This window comes from Nannobrachium achirus, assembly GCF_963921795.1.
Source record: "Nannobrachium achirus genome assembly, chromosome: 8".
Taxonomy (NCBI): Eukaryota; Metazoa; Chordata; class Actinopteri; order Myctophiformes; family Myctophidae; genus Nannobrachium; species Nannobrachium achirus.
The window spans coordinates 15,350,352-15,367,851 of NC_137817.1; the positions used below are offsets into that span (position 1 = coordinate 15,350,352).

Consider the following 17,500-nt stretch of genomic DNA (forward strand, 5'->3'; position numbering starts at 1 on the left):
CCTGGAATGAACCGGCCGTTCGGGAGTTGTCCCGATTTTCCCAATGGCCAGCACGTCCCTGGACACAGAGCTAGCATAGAGGAACGGAGCTCTAGACCAGTGGTTCTCAGCCTTTTCAGGCCCAAAATAATCATATTTGAATCCCCCCACCCTGATGAGCACTAAGAGGTGGTGCCATAGTTTTGTACCTTTTCTGTTTTGCATGTGTCTATGAGGTTCACAGTACTTCATTAGACCCACTGGTGTGGTTGTTATGAGCAATTATGTATTCTCTTTGTATTTGGGGTTTGTACGTGGAGGCTGCCACCTTGTGGGTCAAAAGTGCCGGTCCAAAAACACAGATACAATTACATCATAGAATCAACCCCTCCCCTTTTACCAATCACCCAACACTGTGGGTGTGGCTAACTTCAGTTGGTGTCACCACCCACCATGACAACCAGGCATACTTAATGAACTGGTGGGTGTGGCCACGTGAAAACCTAATTTTAACTCTTTCTGTACACCTTGTTGGAAAAGATCTTCCACCTAGTATAATCATAATAGCTGATAATCATGTTTAGTGGGGGAAAAAATCATGGCACCCCATGTTTAAGGAATTACATTTTGCATGACACGGTTCTATTGTGAAAATAGCAGATCTGCTATTTTCACAATTTCTGCCTCTAATATTCGTCAATTTGGCCAATGTTTAATTTGTCATTTTAGAGGTATTAATTAAGAAGTCTCTAAATTGTCACTTTAGAAATGTGCAGATACCCTCTATACACTTACACTCTATGTTGGTTTGTTTACTGTGTGGCATTTTTCACCTTGCGGCACTGTGGTACGATGCCGTATAAAGTAAGCATTGCATTCTAATTCACATAGAAAGGGGGATGGCGCCGCTAAAAACATGTTAAAATGACGGTGTCTGAAGTGGACTTGAGCCACGAGAGGCACCAACGCCGAGCAGAATCGTAAATCATCACTTCGCGTGTACCCCTGAAAACGACAAATACTGTAGGGCCATATCGGGAAATCAGATCCAAGCTGCCACCCGTTTGATGGCTTGAGAGTGTGTCTCAATGCTTTGGGAAGGTGTGTGTTACTATATAATAATAGAATAGAATAGAATAGAATAGAATAGAATAGAATAAAACAGGCGAGTGTGTAAAGTGAATCAGCGTCTGCAATCTCTGGACCCTTCCGCCAGTTTCGCGAGTAACCCGTTTATATTCATGCAGATGTCTGTTATATAGAGATTAACCCTGCAGGTTAACGAGCGCCAAACGGAGGAGGAAGTGGCTGGAGTGAAACATCCGGATCCAGCCCACACCTTCCCCCCATCCCCACATCCCCCCATCCCCCCATCCTCAGCAGCAAAATACATTAATTATAATAAATCATCGCTGTTGGGTGGAAACCTTGTATGTCCAAAACCGTTACTTTTCAGGAAATGGAAGAAAAATGACCTGCCTTCCAATGGTTATTATTTAGTCACAAGCCCTTCATTTATAAAACCGACAGACACGCTTTCACTTCACTTCACTTATAAATGTCTCAAAAATGGCAAAAATAGCGGATGTCCAAGGTTTCTGTCCGACAATCTATCTATCTAACTATTCATTTACAGAATGTCTGTCCACCACCGTCTGTCCGCATGCTGACATCACTGATATTAAACAGTGTCACCGCCATGGTAACAGCCACATGCTGAAACAATATTGCCCGACATCACTGACTGACATCACAGAACACCATATTATCGGCATAAACGGGTGAAACAGTCTGTATGCTCACATCAGTGATATTAAAACAGTGTCGCCACCATGGTAACAGCCGCATGAAACAATGCCCAAATAATGTCTGAAACAAGTGACAAAAACTTGGAGATGACATCACAGCCAGGCTGTGATGTCACGGAACACCATATATGGGCATAACAGGAGCCAGACAGACAGCGATAAGAGATCTCCATAGAATGTATGGGCATGAAAGGGACACAGACAGACAGACAGACAGACAGACAGACAGACAGACAGACAGACAGACAGACAGACAGACAGACAGACAGTTGTGACTATTCTGCCCAACGGGCACCGGTCTGGGTTCTCCAACATTACTTCTGAGACTCCTCAGGGACATTCAATCCCTCATATACTGTAGTTTGCACTCATAATACTGTGCACACCCCCGGGCACAGGACGAGTAATCTATCTATAAATGCGACAAATCTCTGTCTGTCTGTGTGTATGTAATCCGCGTATCTCGAGAACCGTTCGTCCCACCGGCTTCAGATTCGGCACGCACGTTCCCCGCCGCGGCGCGGAGTGCAGTGCCGGGCCTCGACCCGACCCGACGCACGTTTTTTTCGAACCGGCGCAAAACGTTCGGAATCTCCTTATGCGGAGCTGATTGTTGACATCAGGCTGTTCCGGAGGAAATCTGCGCAAGCGCTGACTCATTGTGACCACTTCATAAAAGGCTCTGACATCACGTACGCCACATGAGTCAACAAAAAATCTCTGTGAATGTGTATGTATGTATGTAATCCGCGTATCTCGAGAACCGTTCTTCCCACCGGCACGCGCGTTCTCCAGATATGGGCATAAAATGAATGCCCGAATGCGGAGCTGATGTCTGACATCAGAGTTTTCCGCAACCGGTACTGTGTGTGCAGAGATCTCCATATATGGGCATAAGGGGACAAAGGCAAACAGATGGTCAAAACGGGTCCTATGACAACAGGTATATTGGGGTTTGCATTAAAGGGTGGGGACAAAGGCAAACAGATGGTAAAAACGTGTCCTATGACAACAGGTATATTGGGGTTTGCATTAAAGGGTGGGGCATTCATGGGGTCCGCTCCAAAAAAGAAAATAAAAGAGACAAAGACAAACATAAGACAAGCAACAAAGCGTGGGACTGGGAGGATGACTTGAATGATGCAGATTTAAGCAGGCTGTGTATTCTGCTTAAAGAAGAAACAAACAAAAAGCGACAGAGATCTCATATATGGGCATAAAATGGACGCAGATAAACAGATATCTCCATATACGGGCATAAAGGGACACAGACAGACAGATACAGAGATCTCCATATATGGGCATAAAATGGACGCAAATAGACCGATATCTCCATATATGGGCATATATGGGCATAAAATGGACCCAGAACTATATCTGCAGTGATCTCCATATATGGACATAAAATGGACGCCGACAGACAGACAGATACGGATATCTCCATATATGGGCATAAATGGACACAGGCAAACAGATGGTCAAAACGGGTCCTATGACAACAGGTATAATGGGGTTTGCATTAAAGGGCGGGGCATTCATTCCCTATTTACATCGTTCCCGAGTTGGCCAGGTCGCCGACTAGACGCTTCTAGTAATAATAATAATCGATAATAATAATTAATAATCGAAACTTGTTTTAAATAGTTCAAATAGCTGATCTACAAGCTCACAACGTGTCGATGTAGATCATCAATCTGAAGTATTTTAAGTATTTTATGTTTTTCAAAATAGTAAAAAAAGGCAAAGAAGTTTAGGTGTTTAGGGTTTAGCATGGACGCGACAGGAATATGAACCAGGCTCTTCTTGTTCTGCACCAAAATGAGCAGAACGGCCGCTGTGCTGTGCTGTGAAGCAAGGCAAGGCAAGGTTTTAGTTGTGTAGCACATTTCACCAACAAGGCAATTCATTGTGCTTTACACAGAGCATCAAGCCAGAGAGAGACAAACTGAGAGGCAGACACAAGTAGAGGAGACAGAAAGCAGACCATAACTCATGAAACGTAGAGGTGGAAATGGAGAAAGGGAAATGGAAGGAAAAGAGATGGCCGAGGCGAACAGCTGTGTGCTCTGTGCTGCACGTGTGAGTGTGTGTGTGTGTGTGTGTGTGTGTGTGTGTGTGTGTGTGTGTGTGTGTGTGTGTGTGTGTGTGTGTGTGTGTTAATGTGTTGTGTTGAGGTTAATCCCCAGGATGCTGGTGCTAACTTGATGAGACTGCTGCTGCTGCTGCTGTGGCTGTAGCTGGAGGAGGAGAGTATCGACCGGCCGTGGGTCAGCACCCAGGTCAGGCTGAGGGAGAGAGAGGGAGAGAGAGATGGAAGGAGGGAAAGGGAGGGAAGGAAGGAAGGAGAGAGTGAGAGAGGGAGAGGGATGGAAGGAGGGAAAGGGAGAGAGGGAGAGGGAGAGGGAGAGGGAGGAGAAGTGGTGGTGGACTGGACACGTCATTTCATAAAACACCAAAGGGCAGCTAAAAGAATTCATCATTTTTAAGAAAGAAGAAAAAAAAGGTAGGTCTGTCAGGCCCCAGGTTGTCAACCTGCAGGGCCTGCACATTTTGTAAAATCATGCCAAGCATGTTTGTCTCCCCATCTCTCCATCTCTTTAGTACTGGATTTGAACACTAAAATTGAGACTGATAAATGGGTCTCCAGACTGCCTGAAATGGCCTATAACCCACCTGGAAATATGTTTTCTGTTTATTAAAGAGCTCGAGAGATATTGTGGATACCCCTATTTGTTTATTTAAAAAAAAAAAAACGCTTCAGTACCTTTTAGACGTCAAAACAACGGAAAGCAGAGATGAGAACAATTGATCTAAACAACAATACTAAAATGCACTGACCACCAAAACCTCAAGGTCTTGGCTTCCAAGAACCTGTCACTTTCCTGTCTCTCTTCATTGTATGCATCTGAACACTGAACAGTGCAGAAATCGCTAACTTAAAGCTCAAGGTTGCAATGTTTGTTTTAGAAAGATATCAAGGGAATAGTCGAGTTTAACGTCTTTGTCCACATGTCCCTCAGAAAACCCATCTCTTTTCAGTAAAGGTACAACTGTCAACTATTATCTCCTCCAAAAGATGGCCCTAAAGGATCTTTACAGTATTGTTCTATTTTTGCCCTCATTTAGTATTCCACATCATATGAATTATGTATACATTTGATCCACCAGAACGTGGGTATTTCACAGAGAACATCCACGTAACACACCACGACATAAACAACGTGACTTGCTCGTTGACGGGACCCAAGTTGAAGTCGTTTCATTGAACATCCCTGCATACTTTCTCATTCACTAATGCTTGGCATATTTTAGTGAGGCCCTGATTGGCACATCTCTTCTGTGTTCCGTGCTCTTTGTAAAGACTGTTTTCGGTGAGTGCTGGTCTGAATACCAGATTTCATTTTTCATTTGTAAAACTCTAATGCTTTGGAGTTTCACAGGCAAGCTTCAAAAAGACAAACAAACAAAAAAAACTACATTTTGGGGGAGTGGGTATCGGTAGCGAATTGATCACTTGACTATGTGTGTGAGAGAAATCGAGCATTGCACACTGGGTTTCACCCTTAAATACTGTGACCAAAACCAGGGACTCAAGTTTATGTACTTCGAAACATAACTTTATCTCGTCCTTGTTTTAATGTACCACTTGACTGCACATACAGTAGATAGGTATGCGTATGTATTTATTTTTTTTTGCACTGGCATTAATCGTAAGTGCATTTCTTTTTTACTTCACGTACGACCCGAAAATAAATGAAACTGTGGAGGAAAACATTCAACAAAAATAGTACGGAATGCGAAACCGAGAGAAGGAGAGAGAGAGAGAGAGAGACACTGAGAGAGAGAGAGAGAGAGAGAGAGAGAGAGACTGAGAGAGAGGGGGGCTTAGTAGGAAGAGGGTGAGGAGCATTTGAGGATTCATCTCTAGCTGGATCATTCCCAGGGGGACGTCTCTCTCCAACACTTGAAAAGCTGTGAAGTGTGCTGTTCTGCTCATATTCTCCCAGTAATTGGTGCAGGATACTGGAGAGAGGAAAAGGGAGAGAGAGGGAGTGAGGGGGAGGGGGGGGGGGGGGTGGGGTGGAAGGGAAGGGAACAAGAGAAGGGGAAAGGGGCAGGGTATGAAGGAGGCAAGAAGCGCACTGGCATAGGCATGGCAACATGACTGGTGTCTTGCACGCGCGCCTTCGCATACCTTAGCAACATCTCTGAAGCCTGAGATGAATTTATTGTATTTTAGTACATTTTATTGTTTTCCCCCTTGAGCCAAGGTAGTATGGCAGCTGCCATACCTTGCCATGCCCAATTGACGCCTCTGGGCAAGAGAGGAGAGGGGAAAACACTACACCAGGAAGTTCAATGGGGGGGGGGGAGAGAGAGAGAGAGAGAGAGAGAGAGAGAGAGAGAGAGAGAGAGAGAGAAAGAGAGAGAGAGAGCAGAGATGGAGGCTTGTTAGGTTTGCAGACAGGAGGAGGTGAAGAGGAGGAGATGAGGAGGGCAGCAGTGAGGAGCTGTCTTCATGTTTATCCACCTGTCTGTGCGTCTCCCCCCTCCCTCCCTCCCTCCCCACCAGGCATCCCCCGTCTCTCCAAGCGCTGCTGTGTGTGTGTGTGTGTGTGTGTGTGTGTGTGTGTGTGTGTGTGTGTGTGTGTGTGTGTGTGTGTGTGTGTGTGTGCGCTCGTGTGGTTGCAGGCGGGTCTTTAGACATGACCGCAGGCATTTAATCATTGGTGGGGTTTTCTTTTCTGTGCAGGCAGGCCAGTGGGCAGCCCCGGCTTGCACAGATGCGTCAGAACCTGCTGATTCACTCCGTGTGTGTGTGTGTGTGTGTGCACTGTGCATGCGTGCATATGTGTGTGTGCGTGTGCTCACTTGTACCTCACCAGGGATCAAGATGCTGGTTCTTCAGTGCAGGGAAGAAAGGAGCTTTCTTTGACAAGAACAAAGGCTGCAGACATGTTTGCTCTGGCCCCAGGCCTATTCCCTCAGCCATACACTGTCTGTACAGTAAACTGTTTGTAAATATCCATACAGTCTGCTTCCTCTACACCCCAGGAAAACCCACAGCTGAGGCCTGTTCTTCCACAGACGCACACTGTATCACATAGCCATTTGCTTTATGCCTCTATTGACGCAACTGTAGCACTAAACTAAACTAAAACAAAGGCCTGAACTGAGTTTTGACAAGGCCTGAATATATCTGTACATTAGCCTTAAAATAATATATTACGCAAATATACATAAAAATATTTTATATGCCATATAATACAACCCGATTGCCTATTATAGTTTACCCGCCAAAAAACAAACAAAAAAAAAAACATGAATTGCCAGATAGCTTGATGCATCATTTTGTGACCTGGCTTGAGGGTGTTTCAAACATGAAAGCCAGATCTAAAAAAAAAAAAAAATCCCAAAAATAGAGGAGTGGTTGAAACGTACACTTGAAAACAAGGACAAAGAAGGAGAACCTGTGGGGGCAAAAAGTAAATGCTAAAAACATTCATTGGTATCACTGTTACAAAATGGGAATGTAAATCAGCACAGTCAGTAAAAAAAGAAAAAAAAAGAAGAAAAATACACTTAAAATTAAATTTGGACAAGGCTAAGATAACAAACGCAACTCAAAGAAAGAACACAAATGAGCAGAGAGGCAAAAATATATATTGTGATGGTTGTACTAATTGTCACTAGTACAGCTAGAATTGATCACGATTAACAACATAAAATAATTGCAATTGGGTGATTATGTAATAATTGTGACAACGTACCTGAGTTAGAGAACGTTTAGAAGCACTGCACTAAAACAGTGCAGTCCTCAGCGTTCATTTAACTGTCCTTTTTACATTCTCAGAGTTAATTAGAATAAATTATCACCTCAGAGCACAATGCACTGTGCTCTGTCGGCTATATAGAGCAGGGGTCTTCAACGTCTTTCAGACCAAGGACCCCTTAGCTGAGAGAGAGAGAGAGAGACGAAGCAGGGACCCCCACTACATGTTGCATACAATTGTGTGGCAGATTCAACTTTTTCCATTGATTTCAAAGATAGCTTCATTGACTATTATCACCTAAACCTCCAATGCTTAGGTCTTGATTTGGTCCTTTTACCCCGGCCTACGCCAAACCTCTTTGTTGAAAATAGACGATCTACAAGCTCACCACGCCTCACACTGAGCTTTTAGATCTGCTCAGTGTGAGCAGATCTCTCAGAAATCAGAATCAGAAATCAGAAACACTTTATTGCCAATTGCATCACAAGGACACACAGGAATTTGTTGTGGTGTTACATCACAGATAAAAACACACAGACAGAACACATTTAAGACAAGACACTCAAGACATGATATAACCCATAATAAAAACTATAATATACGTAAAACATCATTAGAGTCTTTAAAAATCAGTAGGATAAAAACTAGCTAACAAGAACAACGGGGGTGGTGGAGAGGTCCACTGAGATTTCTCGCATTTATTGTAAGATGTTCCTCAGAATAGGGTTCAAGTGCTTAATGTAGAAAAAAAAAAAAAAAAGAATCCTGTCACACATATTGTAGATTTGGGGACCTCCTAGGAGTCCCGGACCCCCTGTTGAAGACCTCTGTGTGTTGGTGTTTCTGTCACTCGCTTCATCTCTGCTCTCTCTCTGCTCTCTCTCTCTCTCTCTCTCTCTCTCTCTCTCTCTCTCTCTCTCTCTCTCTCTCTGTCTCTCTCTCCCTCGTCTTGATCTAGTGCTTTTTTATTCTATTTCATTGTATTATTTCCCTGAGGGATTAGAGACAGACTGACACTGTGGAGTTGAAACTCTCTCTCCTTCTCTCCCTCTTTCTCCCTCCCTCCCTCCCTCCCTCCATCTCTCTCTCTCTCTCTCTCATCCTCTCCTCTGCCTAATCCATCCCTCTCTCACTCCCTCGTCCTCCCTCCGTGCCTCCTTGACTCCTCCATCCCTCTTTCTCTCTTTCCTTCTACCTCTCCTTCGTCTACCAGCCAACCCCCCTTCCACCTCTCTCTGCCCCTCCGCCTGCCCCCCCACCCTCTCTATCCCTCCCCCACTGGATAAGACTGCAGCCAAGAATGGCTGGATTAATGACCACACCAAAGAGAGAGAGACATGCCACACACACACACACACACACACACACACACACACACACACACACACACACACACACACACACACACACACACACTCCATCACCATCACCAGAATATGATCTGGATCTGATTATTTCTACTTGCCGATATGCCTGTGTGTGTGGCGCGCGCGCAATGCATGCACACTTGTGCACATGCAGTATGTGCTTGTACATGTGTGCTTTCCTTTTATGCCTCTGCAGAATGTTCTGTCTCACTCACTGTGTGTGTGTGTGTGTGTGTGTGTGTGTGTGTGTGTGTGTGTGTGTGTGTGTGTGTGTGTGTGTGTGTGTGTGTGTGTGTGTGCGTGCGTGCGTGCGTGCGTGCGTGCGTGCGTGCGTGCGTGCGTGCGTGCGTGCGTGCGTGCGTGCGTGCGTGCGTGCGTGCACACACAAGCATGTGCTGTGCCAGTCTGTATAGTACATCCTTTTTTTTTGTTTGTGAATTCATGTGCGTGTGTGTCTGTGTGTACGTGCATGTGCACGTGTGTGCGTGTTGGCATAGCAACCTGTGAAGAGCCTGTCCATTGTTTTTTTGTGATTTTTTAGACACCAGACAAACACAAAAGACAAAATATACAAACAATAAAGTACACACATTATACACAAGCCTGTCCATTGTTGCCCATCTCACAGGACAGACACAGCCTGTCATGCTGATGTTATCAACGCCATCACAGCCATTATGCAATCACCAGGAGCAGAGAGACAGGTGACATGAAGACACACAGACAGACAGACAGACAGACAGTCAGACAGACAGACAGACAGACAGACAGACAGACAGACAGACAGACAGACAGACAGAGGAAGCGAAATGGAGGGAGAGAGGGAGAGAGAGAGAGAGAGAGAGAGAGAGAGAGAGAGAGAGAGAGAGAGAGAGAGAGGTTAGGCTAATAGAGGACATACAGCACAGCACGCAGACGTGTCGTCTTGTTAATAGTTATTATGAAATGGCTTCACATGGAGCCAGGCACGTGCACGCATAGACATGAAAGGGGGCTTGAGCCCCTGCCCTTTTATCTGTCTGTAAAAAAATGCCCTCTCCAGACCATGAATGCAGTTTTCACTATGGTGAAATAAATGCAAATGCCCCTCTTTCCATGTCATACCTGAAGGCAGCATTCGAGAGAATTGCCTTGTCCAAACTCTCCTGAACTTGAATGCATCCTCTTATGTTGAAAGAATTGCCCTCACTGTGTAGAAATCCATGCAGTACACCACGTCTCCAGTATTGCATTTTTTTAAGCTTAGTTTAAGTACTGAAAATAGCCGACCTCCAAGCTCACAACACGTCACAGCGCAACGCGTTGTGAGCTTGGAGGTTAGCTATTTTTGTTATTTTCACCAAAAGGCCTTTTTAGAAATGTCAGCCCTTGCCTAACATTCTCTGCCTGTTCCTGCATGGAGCACTGCGCTCAGCGCTGCTTAGGTCTGTCCCCACATCCATCTCCTCTCCTCTCCTCTCCTCTCCTCTCCTCTCCTCTCCTCTCCTCTCCTCTCCTCTCCTCTCCTCTCCTCTCCTCTCCTCTCCTCTCCTCTCTCCCTGGGTGCAGCCGGGCTTGGCGAGTCCCAGGCTTTCGGCGGGACCTGTTTCAGTGCTTGTTTAACCAAAACAAACAGATGGAGGCGAGCCGTACCCAGCTGGGACAGTGTGTGCAGTCTCACATCTCTCTAGCCTATCTTTGTCTTTTCTTTTTCTTTTTTACATCCTATCACTCGATTCACTCAGAGTCATCACTCTCTCTCTGCATCTCTAGCGTTTGGACTGGTGTCCCATTTAGTCTCCGCGTGGGACTCAGTACAACTTCCTGTGGGACTGTTTGGTGATGTCTGCTTGTTGATGTTTTTGGCGACTTTGCGGTCTCACCCACCAGTGTTCTCTCCCTCACTGTCTGTCTCTTCCTCTCTCGCTCTCACCGAAAATAGCCGATCTAAAAACGCAACATTGGCTCTTTACACACCAGCAGCTTGATGAATAAACGATCCACGAATGTGAATATTTAGCATTAACATATAGTTTATTTCTCATTCTTACAGAATGATGCTTTTATCAATTGTGCAAAATTGGCTTTGTTAAAAAAAATATCCCTTCATCTTCATCATTTGTGTAACACTTATAAAATGCATACAAAAATAAAATAAAAAAGCTTAAAAAACACAATTTCATTTTTTTTTTAAAGAAAACAATGATTATCATCACTCCTTTTTTGACTCCTTTTGGGATCCGCAGCACCGATTCCGCACAGCCTTGCACACCAAATCCAATGCATTTTATTCATGCAGCAAATGAAAAAAAAAAACGCAACTGTCCTGTGTGCAAAGGGCTTAAATCGAATTTAAAAAAAAAGAAATGCCCCTGGATATTTTATTAAAGGACTGTCGGTATAAATGATACTAAAGAAGGACAGCATCCCACCAGTGCACTGACCTGGTGGAGCCACACAGACTCATGTGCCCTGCCTTCCCCTTCCTTGATGTTCTGCTGTCTCTGTGCTTTCTCCCTCCAGCTAAGAAAGCGGCAGACGGCTCGGTGATCGCTAACGGCTACTGTGACTTCTGCCTGGGGGGGTCCAAGAAGACGGGCTGTCCCGAAGACCTCATCTCCTGCGCCGACTGCGGACGCTCGGGTAAGTGAAGCGAAGCCTCACTACAGTGGTTCTCAACCTTTTCAGGCTGCGACCCCCAAAATAATCATAGCACTAAGCACTAAGAGTTGAGGCATTACATTTTGTATAACACGGTTCTATTGTGAAAATAGCAGAGGCATTGTGAGCATGTAGATCGGCTATTTCAACAATGTCTGCCTCTAATATTTGACAATTTGGCCAGTGTTTAATATGTCATTTTAGAGGCATTAAAAAGTCCTTAAATTGTCACTTTAGAAATATGCATATACCCTCTATAGCTATACAATTAAACTTTATGTTGGTTTGTTTACTGTTGAGTGAGAAAACAATGTTGCACATTAAGTTAATCATCTGGGGACCTCCCAAAATTTGGAGACCCCCCTGGGGATCCCGACCCACAGGTTGAGAACCCCTGCACTATAGCACTATGCTGGAGCAGTGATTCCCAACCCTTTCTGTACCAGGGCAAACTAGAAAATCTGTTAAAGCTATACTGTGTAAGTTGCTCAACTAGTGGTCAGTAGCAGTAGAGCAAACCGCGGTCGCGTCTGCTTTTTTCGGCCGTTTTTCGCCGCGGACCGGGCATTCAGACCACCGCGTCCGCCTCGCCTCGCCGAGACCTATCCATAGAGGTCTTTCGTGTCCCTCTACGAGCCTCGGTTGGGGAGTTACATGCTAGACTCCTAGCCCAGTGTAAACACTGCAGTGTACTTCCTGAAGAGCTCAGCAGTGTATGATCTGGGCTTTGATTGGCCGGTAGGGAGACACGTGTACAGAATGATGCATATGACGTAATTTTGCCGGGAAAAACAGCCCCGGTCACGGCCACCAGGGCTCAGTAGAACACATATAAAGAAAAGGCTTTGGGAGCTGAAATTAACAGAGTGGGGGTTCTAAAACTTTAGCGAACACCACCTGAAAAAACAACAACCAGGTGCTCGCAGGAGATATGAGTGTAAAGAGTGCTCTCGGATAAAACAGGATCAAGACATATGAAAAAAACAAGAGACAAGAGAAGATGAAGACCTTCCAAGGTCGAAACATTGGCAGTTGCTGCCTTTTAAATAAATAAAGGCTGTTCATCCTTTTACTTCTGAGTGCAGTTGTTGTTAGCAGTTGTTGGCTGTATAGTATTCCCATAGAGCAGGGGTGGGCAACTGATGATGGAGAGGGCCACTACATTTTAACACTCACTCCAGAGGGCCACAATGCATATACATAGCAAAAATATCTACAAGTTCAAAACGCGCCGCAGTGCGACGCGTTTTGAGCTTGTAGATCTGCTATTTTTGCTATTTTTGAATTGGAATCCTGAAAAGTAACTTTTTTTTTATTCTTTTGTTTTTACATTTCAAATGCACTTATATGTTCTTATGTTATTAACTTTATGAACTTAAATACAAATACATTGGACATAAGAAATACAATAACATTTTAATAGACTACTAGTCATTTAGCTACTAATATAGACTGAAGTAGCCTAATTAAAGTGGGTAATTTTTCCATGTTTGGAATTGTAACAGCTGAAATCGATAATATATCAGTACTCCAATATCAACCTGCGGGCCGCATTAAGCGAAGGTGAGGGCCGCATGTGGCCCCCGGGCCGCCAGTTGCCCATGTATGCCATAGAGCACAGTGACATAACGCCGATGCCTACTCTCCCTCTGTAACAATGTAGGCGCTATTTCGCGTCTGGAGCGTTTGCTCATTGGGAAGATGCATTTGCGATGTCGCTTGCCAATTTAGCTCCTCGCTCGCGTAGTGACAAATGCTTCTTCCCAATGAGCAAAGGCTCCCGCCGCTACATAGCGCCTACATTGTTACAGAGGTTGCAAATGCATTGCTGTGCTGTTAGGGTTGTGAATGTCTGAATACCTAGTCTTGCCTGGTCTTGTTTTGATTCAGTACAGTAGTGAGATGAGGCAGGTGTCAACAGAACAGAACATCAACATGATTAGATTCTCTTTATTCCACAAAAAATGATTAAACCTAAAATTACTGTCACCATTCATCAGCCAGTATTAGCACAAAATCAGCTAAATATTCTGTTAAGGGGCTACTCCATTGTGTGGGTGTTTGTGTGCGTGCGTGCGTGCGTGCGTGCGTGCGTGCGTGTAAGTATATAACTATCTAGTTATCTCATTATAGTTGATAGATTTGATGCAGATGAGACTGACAAATTCCTCTTATTGAAAAGGAATTAGACTGATTATTTTTGGTATATCTTTTGTACTGTCTAGAACAGGGTTTAGTATATTCCCTAAAAAAAATACCCCCCAAAAATCACCTGAAAGTGAAACTCACAAAGAGTGTGAAAGTTGGGATTGTACTTGATAATGTATGTAAAGAGAGAATAAAGGAGTCTCTGTCTGAGGTACATAAGCATTGTGCTTGAGAAACGCTTTCGGTGCCCATAGGTGAAGTATTATTTATAAAGACAGTTATTTATAGTAGCCTATAGGCTGTCACTGTGCAAGTTCACATGCCCACAAGCAGCCAGCCTGCATCGTGCTGCTTGTGATTTGCAGCTACAAGTTCACAAACTGCACACACGGTGACTTACTATTGACAGCTAAAGATTGGACAGGAAGGCCACCACAACATTAGTTCACCTCTGCGCCGGGGCCGGCTGGCTGGTGCGCAGCGAGGATATTGCACATGCATGGGCAAAGATTTGAATCATGGGTGTTCATTGTGATACCGATAAATGGGAACTTAATTAAAGTATACTACGTATGTTCCATTGATCCAAAAACCAGAATACAAATCGATTGAGCATTCAAATAAACATGCTCTGAGAATGCATGCGGCTCACCCAGCCGTTGATTTTCAAGTGTACACTGCCTGGTCTTCTTTAAACTCCTGGTGGATCTTGCTGTTTCTTGACACTTGTTAGTGGAATTGAATCATACCGTAATGCCTGTGAAAACAACTGCATGAAAATCACTGTCTATACATACTGTATATAATGTTGTTTTCATGACATGGTAATTGGTAAGAGAGAACTCAGATTAGAACAGAACTCTCAAATCTCATGTTTACAGGGGAAGGTGGGGAAGGTCAGTGTTTACCAGATTAAGTCATCATCATTAAGTCATCATCATTTCTTTTAGACACTCCAGCTCAGGATTAACCATATACCATTTATTGCAATGATATTGCGTTTAGTTTGGCGGTGTAGCTCTGCTGTGATATTACAGATTACCTGCTCAAGCATGAGAGAGAATCTGAGATCACAAAACCCCCAGAGCAAAGCATAATATACCGTTATTACATGCACATAACATGGAACCTTCAGATGCATGATTTAAGATATCACATATCATAATCAATCCATAGAAATGCAGTTTCCTCCACAATCAACCATTAACATAGAACTACATTCCACAAGGAGGAGGCTGGGGTGGTGGAGGGAATTTGTATCTGACAGCTGTATAACCAGCGTGACAGCTAAAGACGTAGAACGAACAGAGAATAGAGGACTGCTTAAATTAACTACCTGAGATGCACTGTGGGTAAGAGGGCACACGCGTGTTAGCTTGTAGCGAATGAGAATGAACGTGACAGACTGCACTTGTTGGAGTAATGGAGTACGAATGAATTAAATGAATCTGTTTTTACGTCCGGATACTCCTGTCCAGGACAGGCTTCAGACATGCCTCCTGCAGGAGACCCATTTTATTTGGCGTTAGCATGCCCTTGCAAGGTTCCAACCCACAACATTATGCATGACAGGCGTATGCATAAGGGAGACGAGAGATAAAAGAACAACAACTATTGGAATCCATAATAGTGATTTATCGCATAACGGTGCCGTGACGACGGAAATTGCAGACCTATTTGACACAGTCATACGACAAAGTATAAATCAGGCTTAAATTACGGAAAATTCAAGTATTCGGATGTAAAGATGCTTGATGCTGTGTGTGTGTGTGTGTGTGTGTGTGTGTGTGTGTGTGTGTGCGTGTGTGCGTGTGTGTGTGCGTGTGCGTGTGTGCGTGTGTGCGTGTGCGCGTGTGCGTGTCACCACCCAGGCCACCCTTCCTGTCTCCAGTTCACGGTCAACATGACGGCCGCGGTGAGGACTTACCGCTGGCAGTGCATCGAGTGCAAGTCCTGCAGCCTGTGTGGCACCTCGGAGAATGACGTAGGATCTCTCTCTCTATTACGCAATGCACACAGGCAGGCATGTCTGCAACCTATACTATACCATAACAATGATAAGAATACTTGTAATAAGCATCCTTTTGGATTAGGACAGTGGTTCTCAAATTTATTCTAATTTATTTTTTCAAGGCCCCCCCCCCCCCCCCCCCCCATCATAACTCTGAGGGTCCATTTGGTTTCATTTGTATACTCTCAGAGTTACAGAACTGTAAGGGTCCATTTGGTTCCATATGTACACTCTCAGAGTTACAGACCTGCAAGGGTCCATTTGGTTCCATATGTACACTCTCAGAGTTACAGACCTGTAAGCGTCCATTTGGTTCCCTTTGTACACTCTCAGAGTTACAGACCTGTAAGGGTCCATTTGGTTTCATATGTACACTCTCAGAGTTACAGACCTGTAAGGGTCCATTTGGTTCCATACTGTATGTAGACGCTCAGTGTTATAGACCTTTAAGGGTCCATTTGAAACCCCCTCAAGGACCCACTGGGTGTCCCCGGAGCGCACTTTGAGAAACACTGAATTAGAATACAGGTGAATGCAGTAAAATCCTGAGGAAGGACACACTGTGTGAAAATGTTGAGAAATACCATTCGGGTGTCAGTCTGTATTGGAAGCTTCCAGAACCCACCAATCCCCTCTCACCATGTGAAAGGATCTATTTGTACACTGTCAAGAGTTAAATGAACTCTCAGGATTTTACAGGGTATTCTCTGAATATATTTATATGCATGTTTACTGTAGATGGAACCAACTGTTTGGCATAATGTATACCATATTCATTATCGCTGATTAGTTACCTTTACAACGAGGTATAACTTGTAAGGATCGTGCAATCGTGGAATGAGCACACACCTGTGACTGGCACACACCTGCCAGCTGGCAGGTCACTCAACGAGAGTGAATACCAACATATTTGGAGATTTTGGATTTTTTTTGGGAGGAGCTACTTTCCACGCTGGGATAGACCATATTCACACGGCAGCCATCTTGCCATTAATTTAATGAACCACCCCTTCTGTGTGGAGTTTGCATGTTCTCCTCGTGTCCCCTCACAAAAAACATGCAATAATCCTGTTCTCTATACTGCCTCCCCCTGGCCAGCCGGGGCGCCTGATGGAGGGGAAAGGAACTGGTTGGAACAACGTGTTCCTTCCACGCGCTACGTCCAACCGGGGAAACTCCCCCCTGTCAAAACAAGCAGCTTGGACTCCTCATGCATTGAAGGAAGCATGAGGTCAGTCCGTTGATCTCCCCAGGTTGGCAGAGGGAATGTAGTGTCCAGCATTACATTAGACAATGGACACAAAAATTGTGGGATAACATTTTTTTTTAAAAAGAAAGAAAAGCGAAAGAAATACAATTCCACCCCGTTTTTTGTGCAAACATGGCTGCCCGGTGGCGGTGAATATGGTCTATGAGCTACATTCCAGCTCATTCTACGATTGCACGATCCTTACAAGTTGTACCTCCTTGTAAAGGTGACTAATCAACGATAACAAGGATACAATTCAATACCATTTGATATTACTGAAGGGGAGATAATCCTCTGAAATTATGTTTCCAAACTTTTCTTTTGAGGAATGGGCAAACTTTTTGTGTAAATATAGGTAAGATTAAGTTGTGACTATGTGGGGAGAAAACAGAGAGAAGTTATATGCACATCCAACAATAATGGTTATTAATGGTTGTATTTGATCAACGATTGGGTTATCGATCACCTCAATAGCCCAATCTGATCTCCTAGTAGATCAAAAAGAGGTGGTTGCTCACACTTCA

The 17,500-nt window shown here is 44.4% G+C and overlaps 1 protein-coding gene across 1 annotated transcript in view; it reads left to right on the forward strand.

Moving 5' to 3' along the window:
* Positions 1-17,500, forward strand: part of dpf1 (double PHD fingers 1) — a gene marked incomplete at its 3' end in the record, with an annotated part of 105,099 nt that overhangs the window by 85,935 nt on the left and 1,664 nt on the right. The window contains exons 9-10 of the mRNA XM_080731337.1: positions 11,431-11,550; positions 15,588-15,700. Of these exons, the coding sequence (XP_080587463.1) occupies positions 11,431-11,550; positions 15,588-15,700 (233 nt within the window). The remainder of the gene's footprint in view (positions 1-11,430; positions 11,551-15,587; positions 15,701-17,500) is intronic.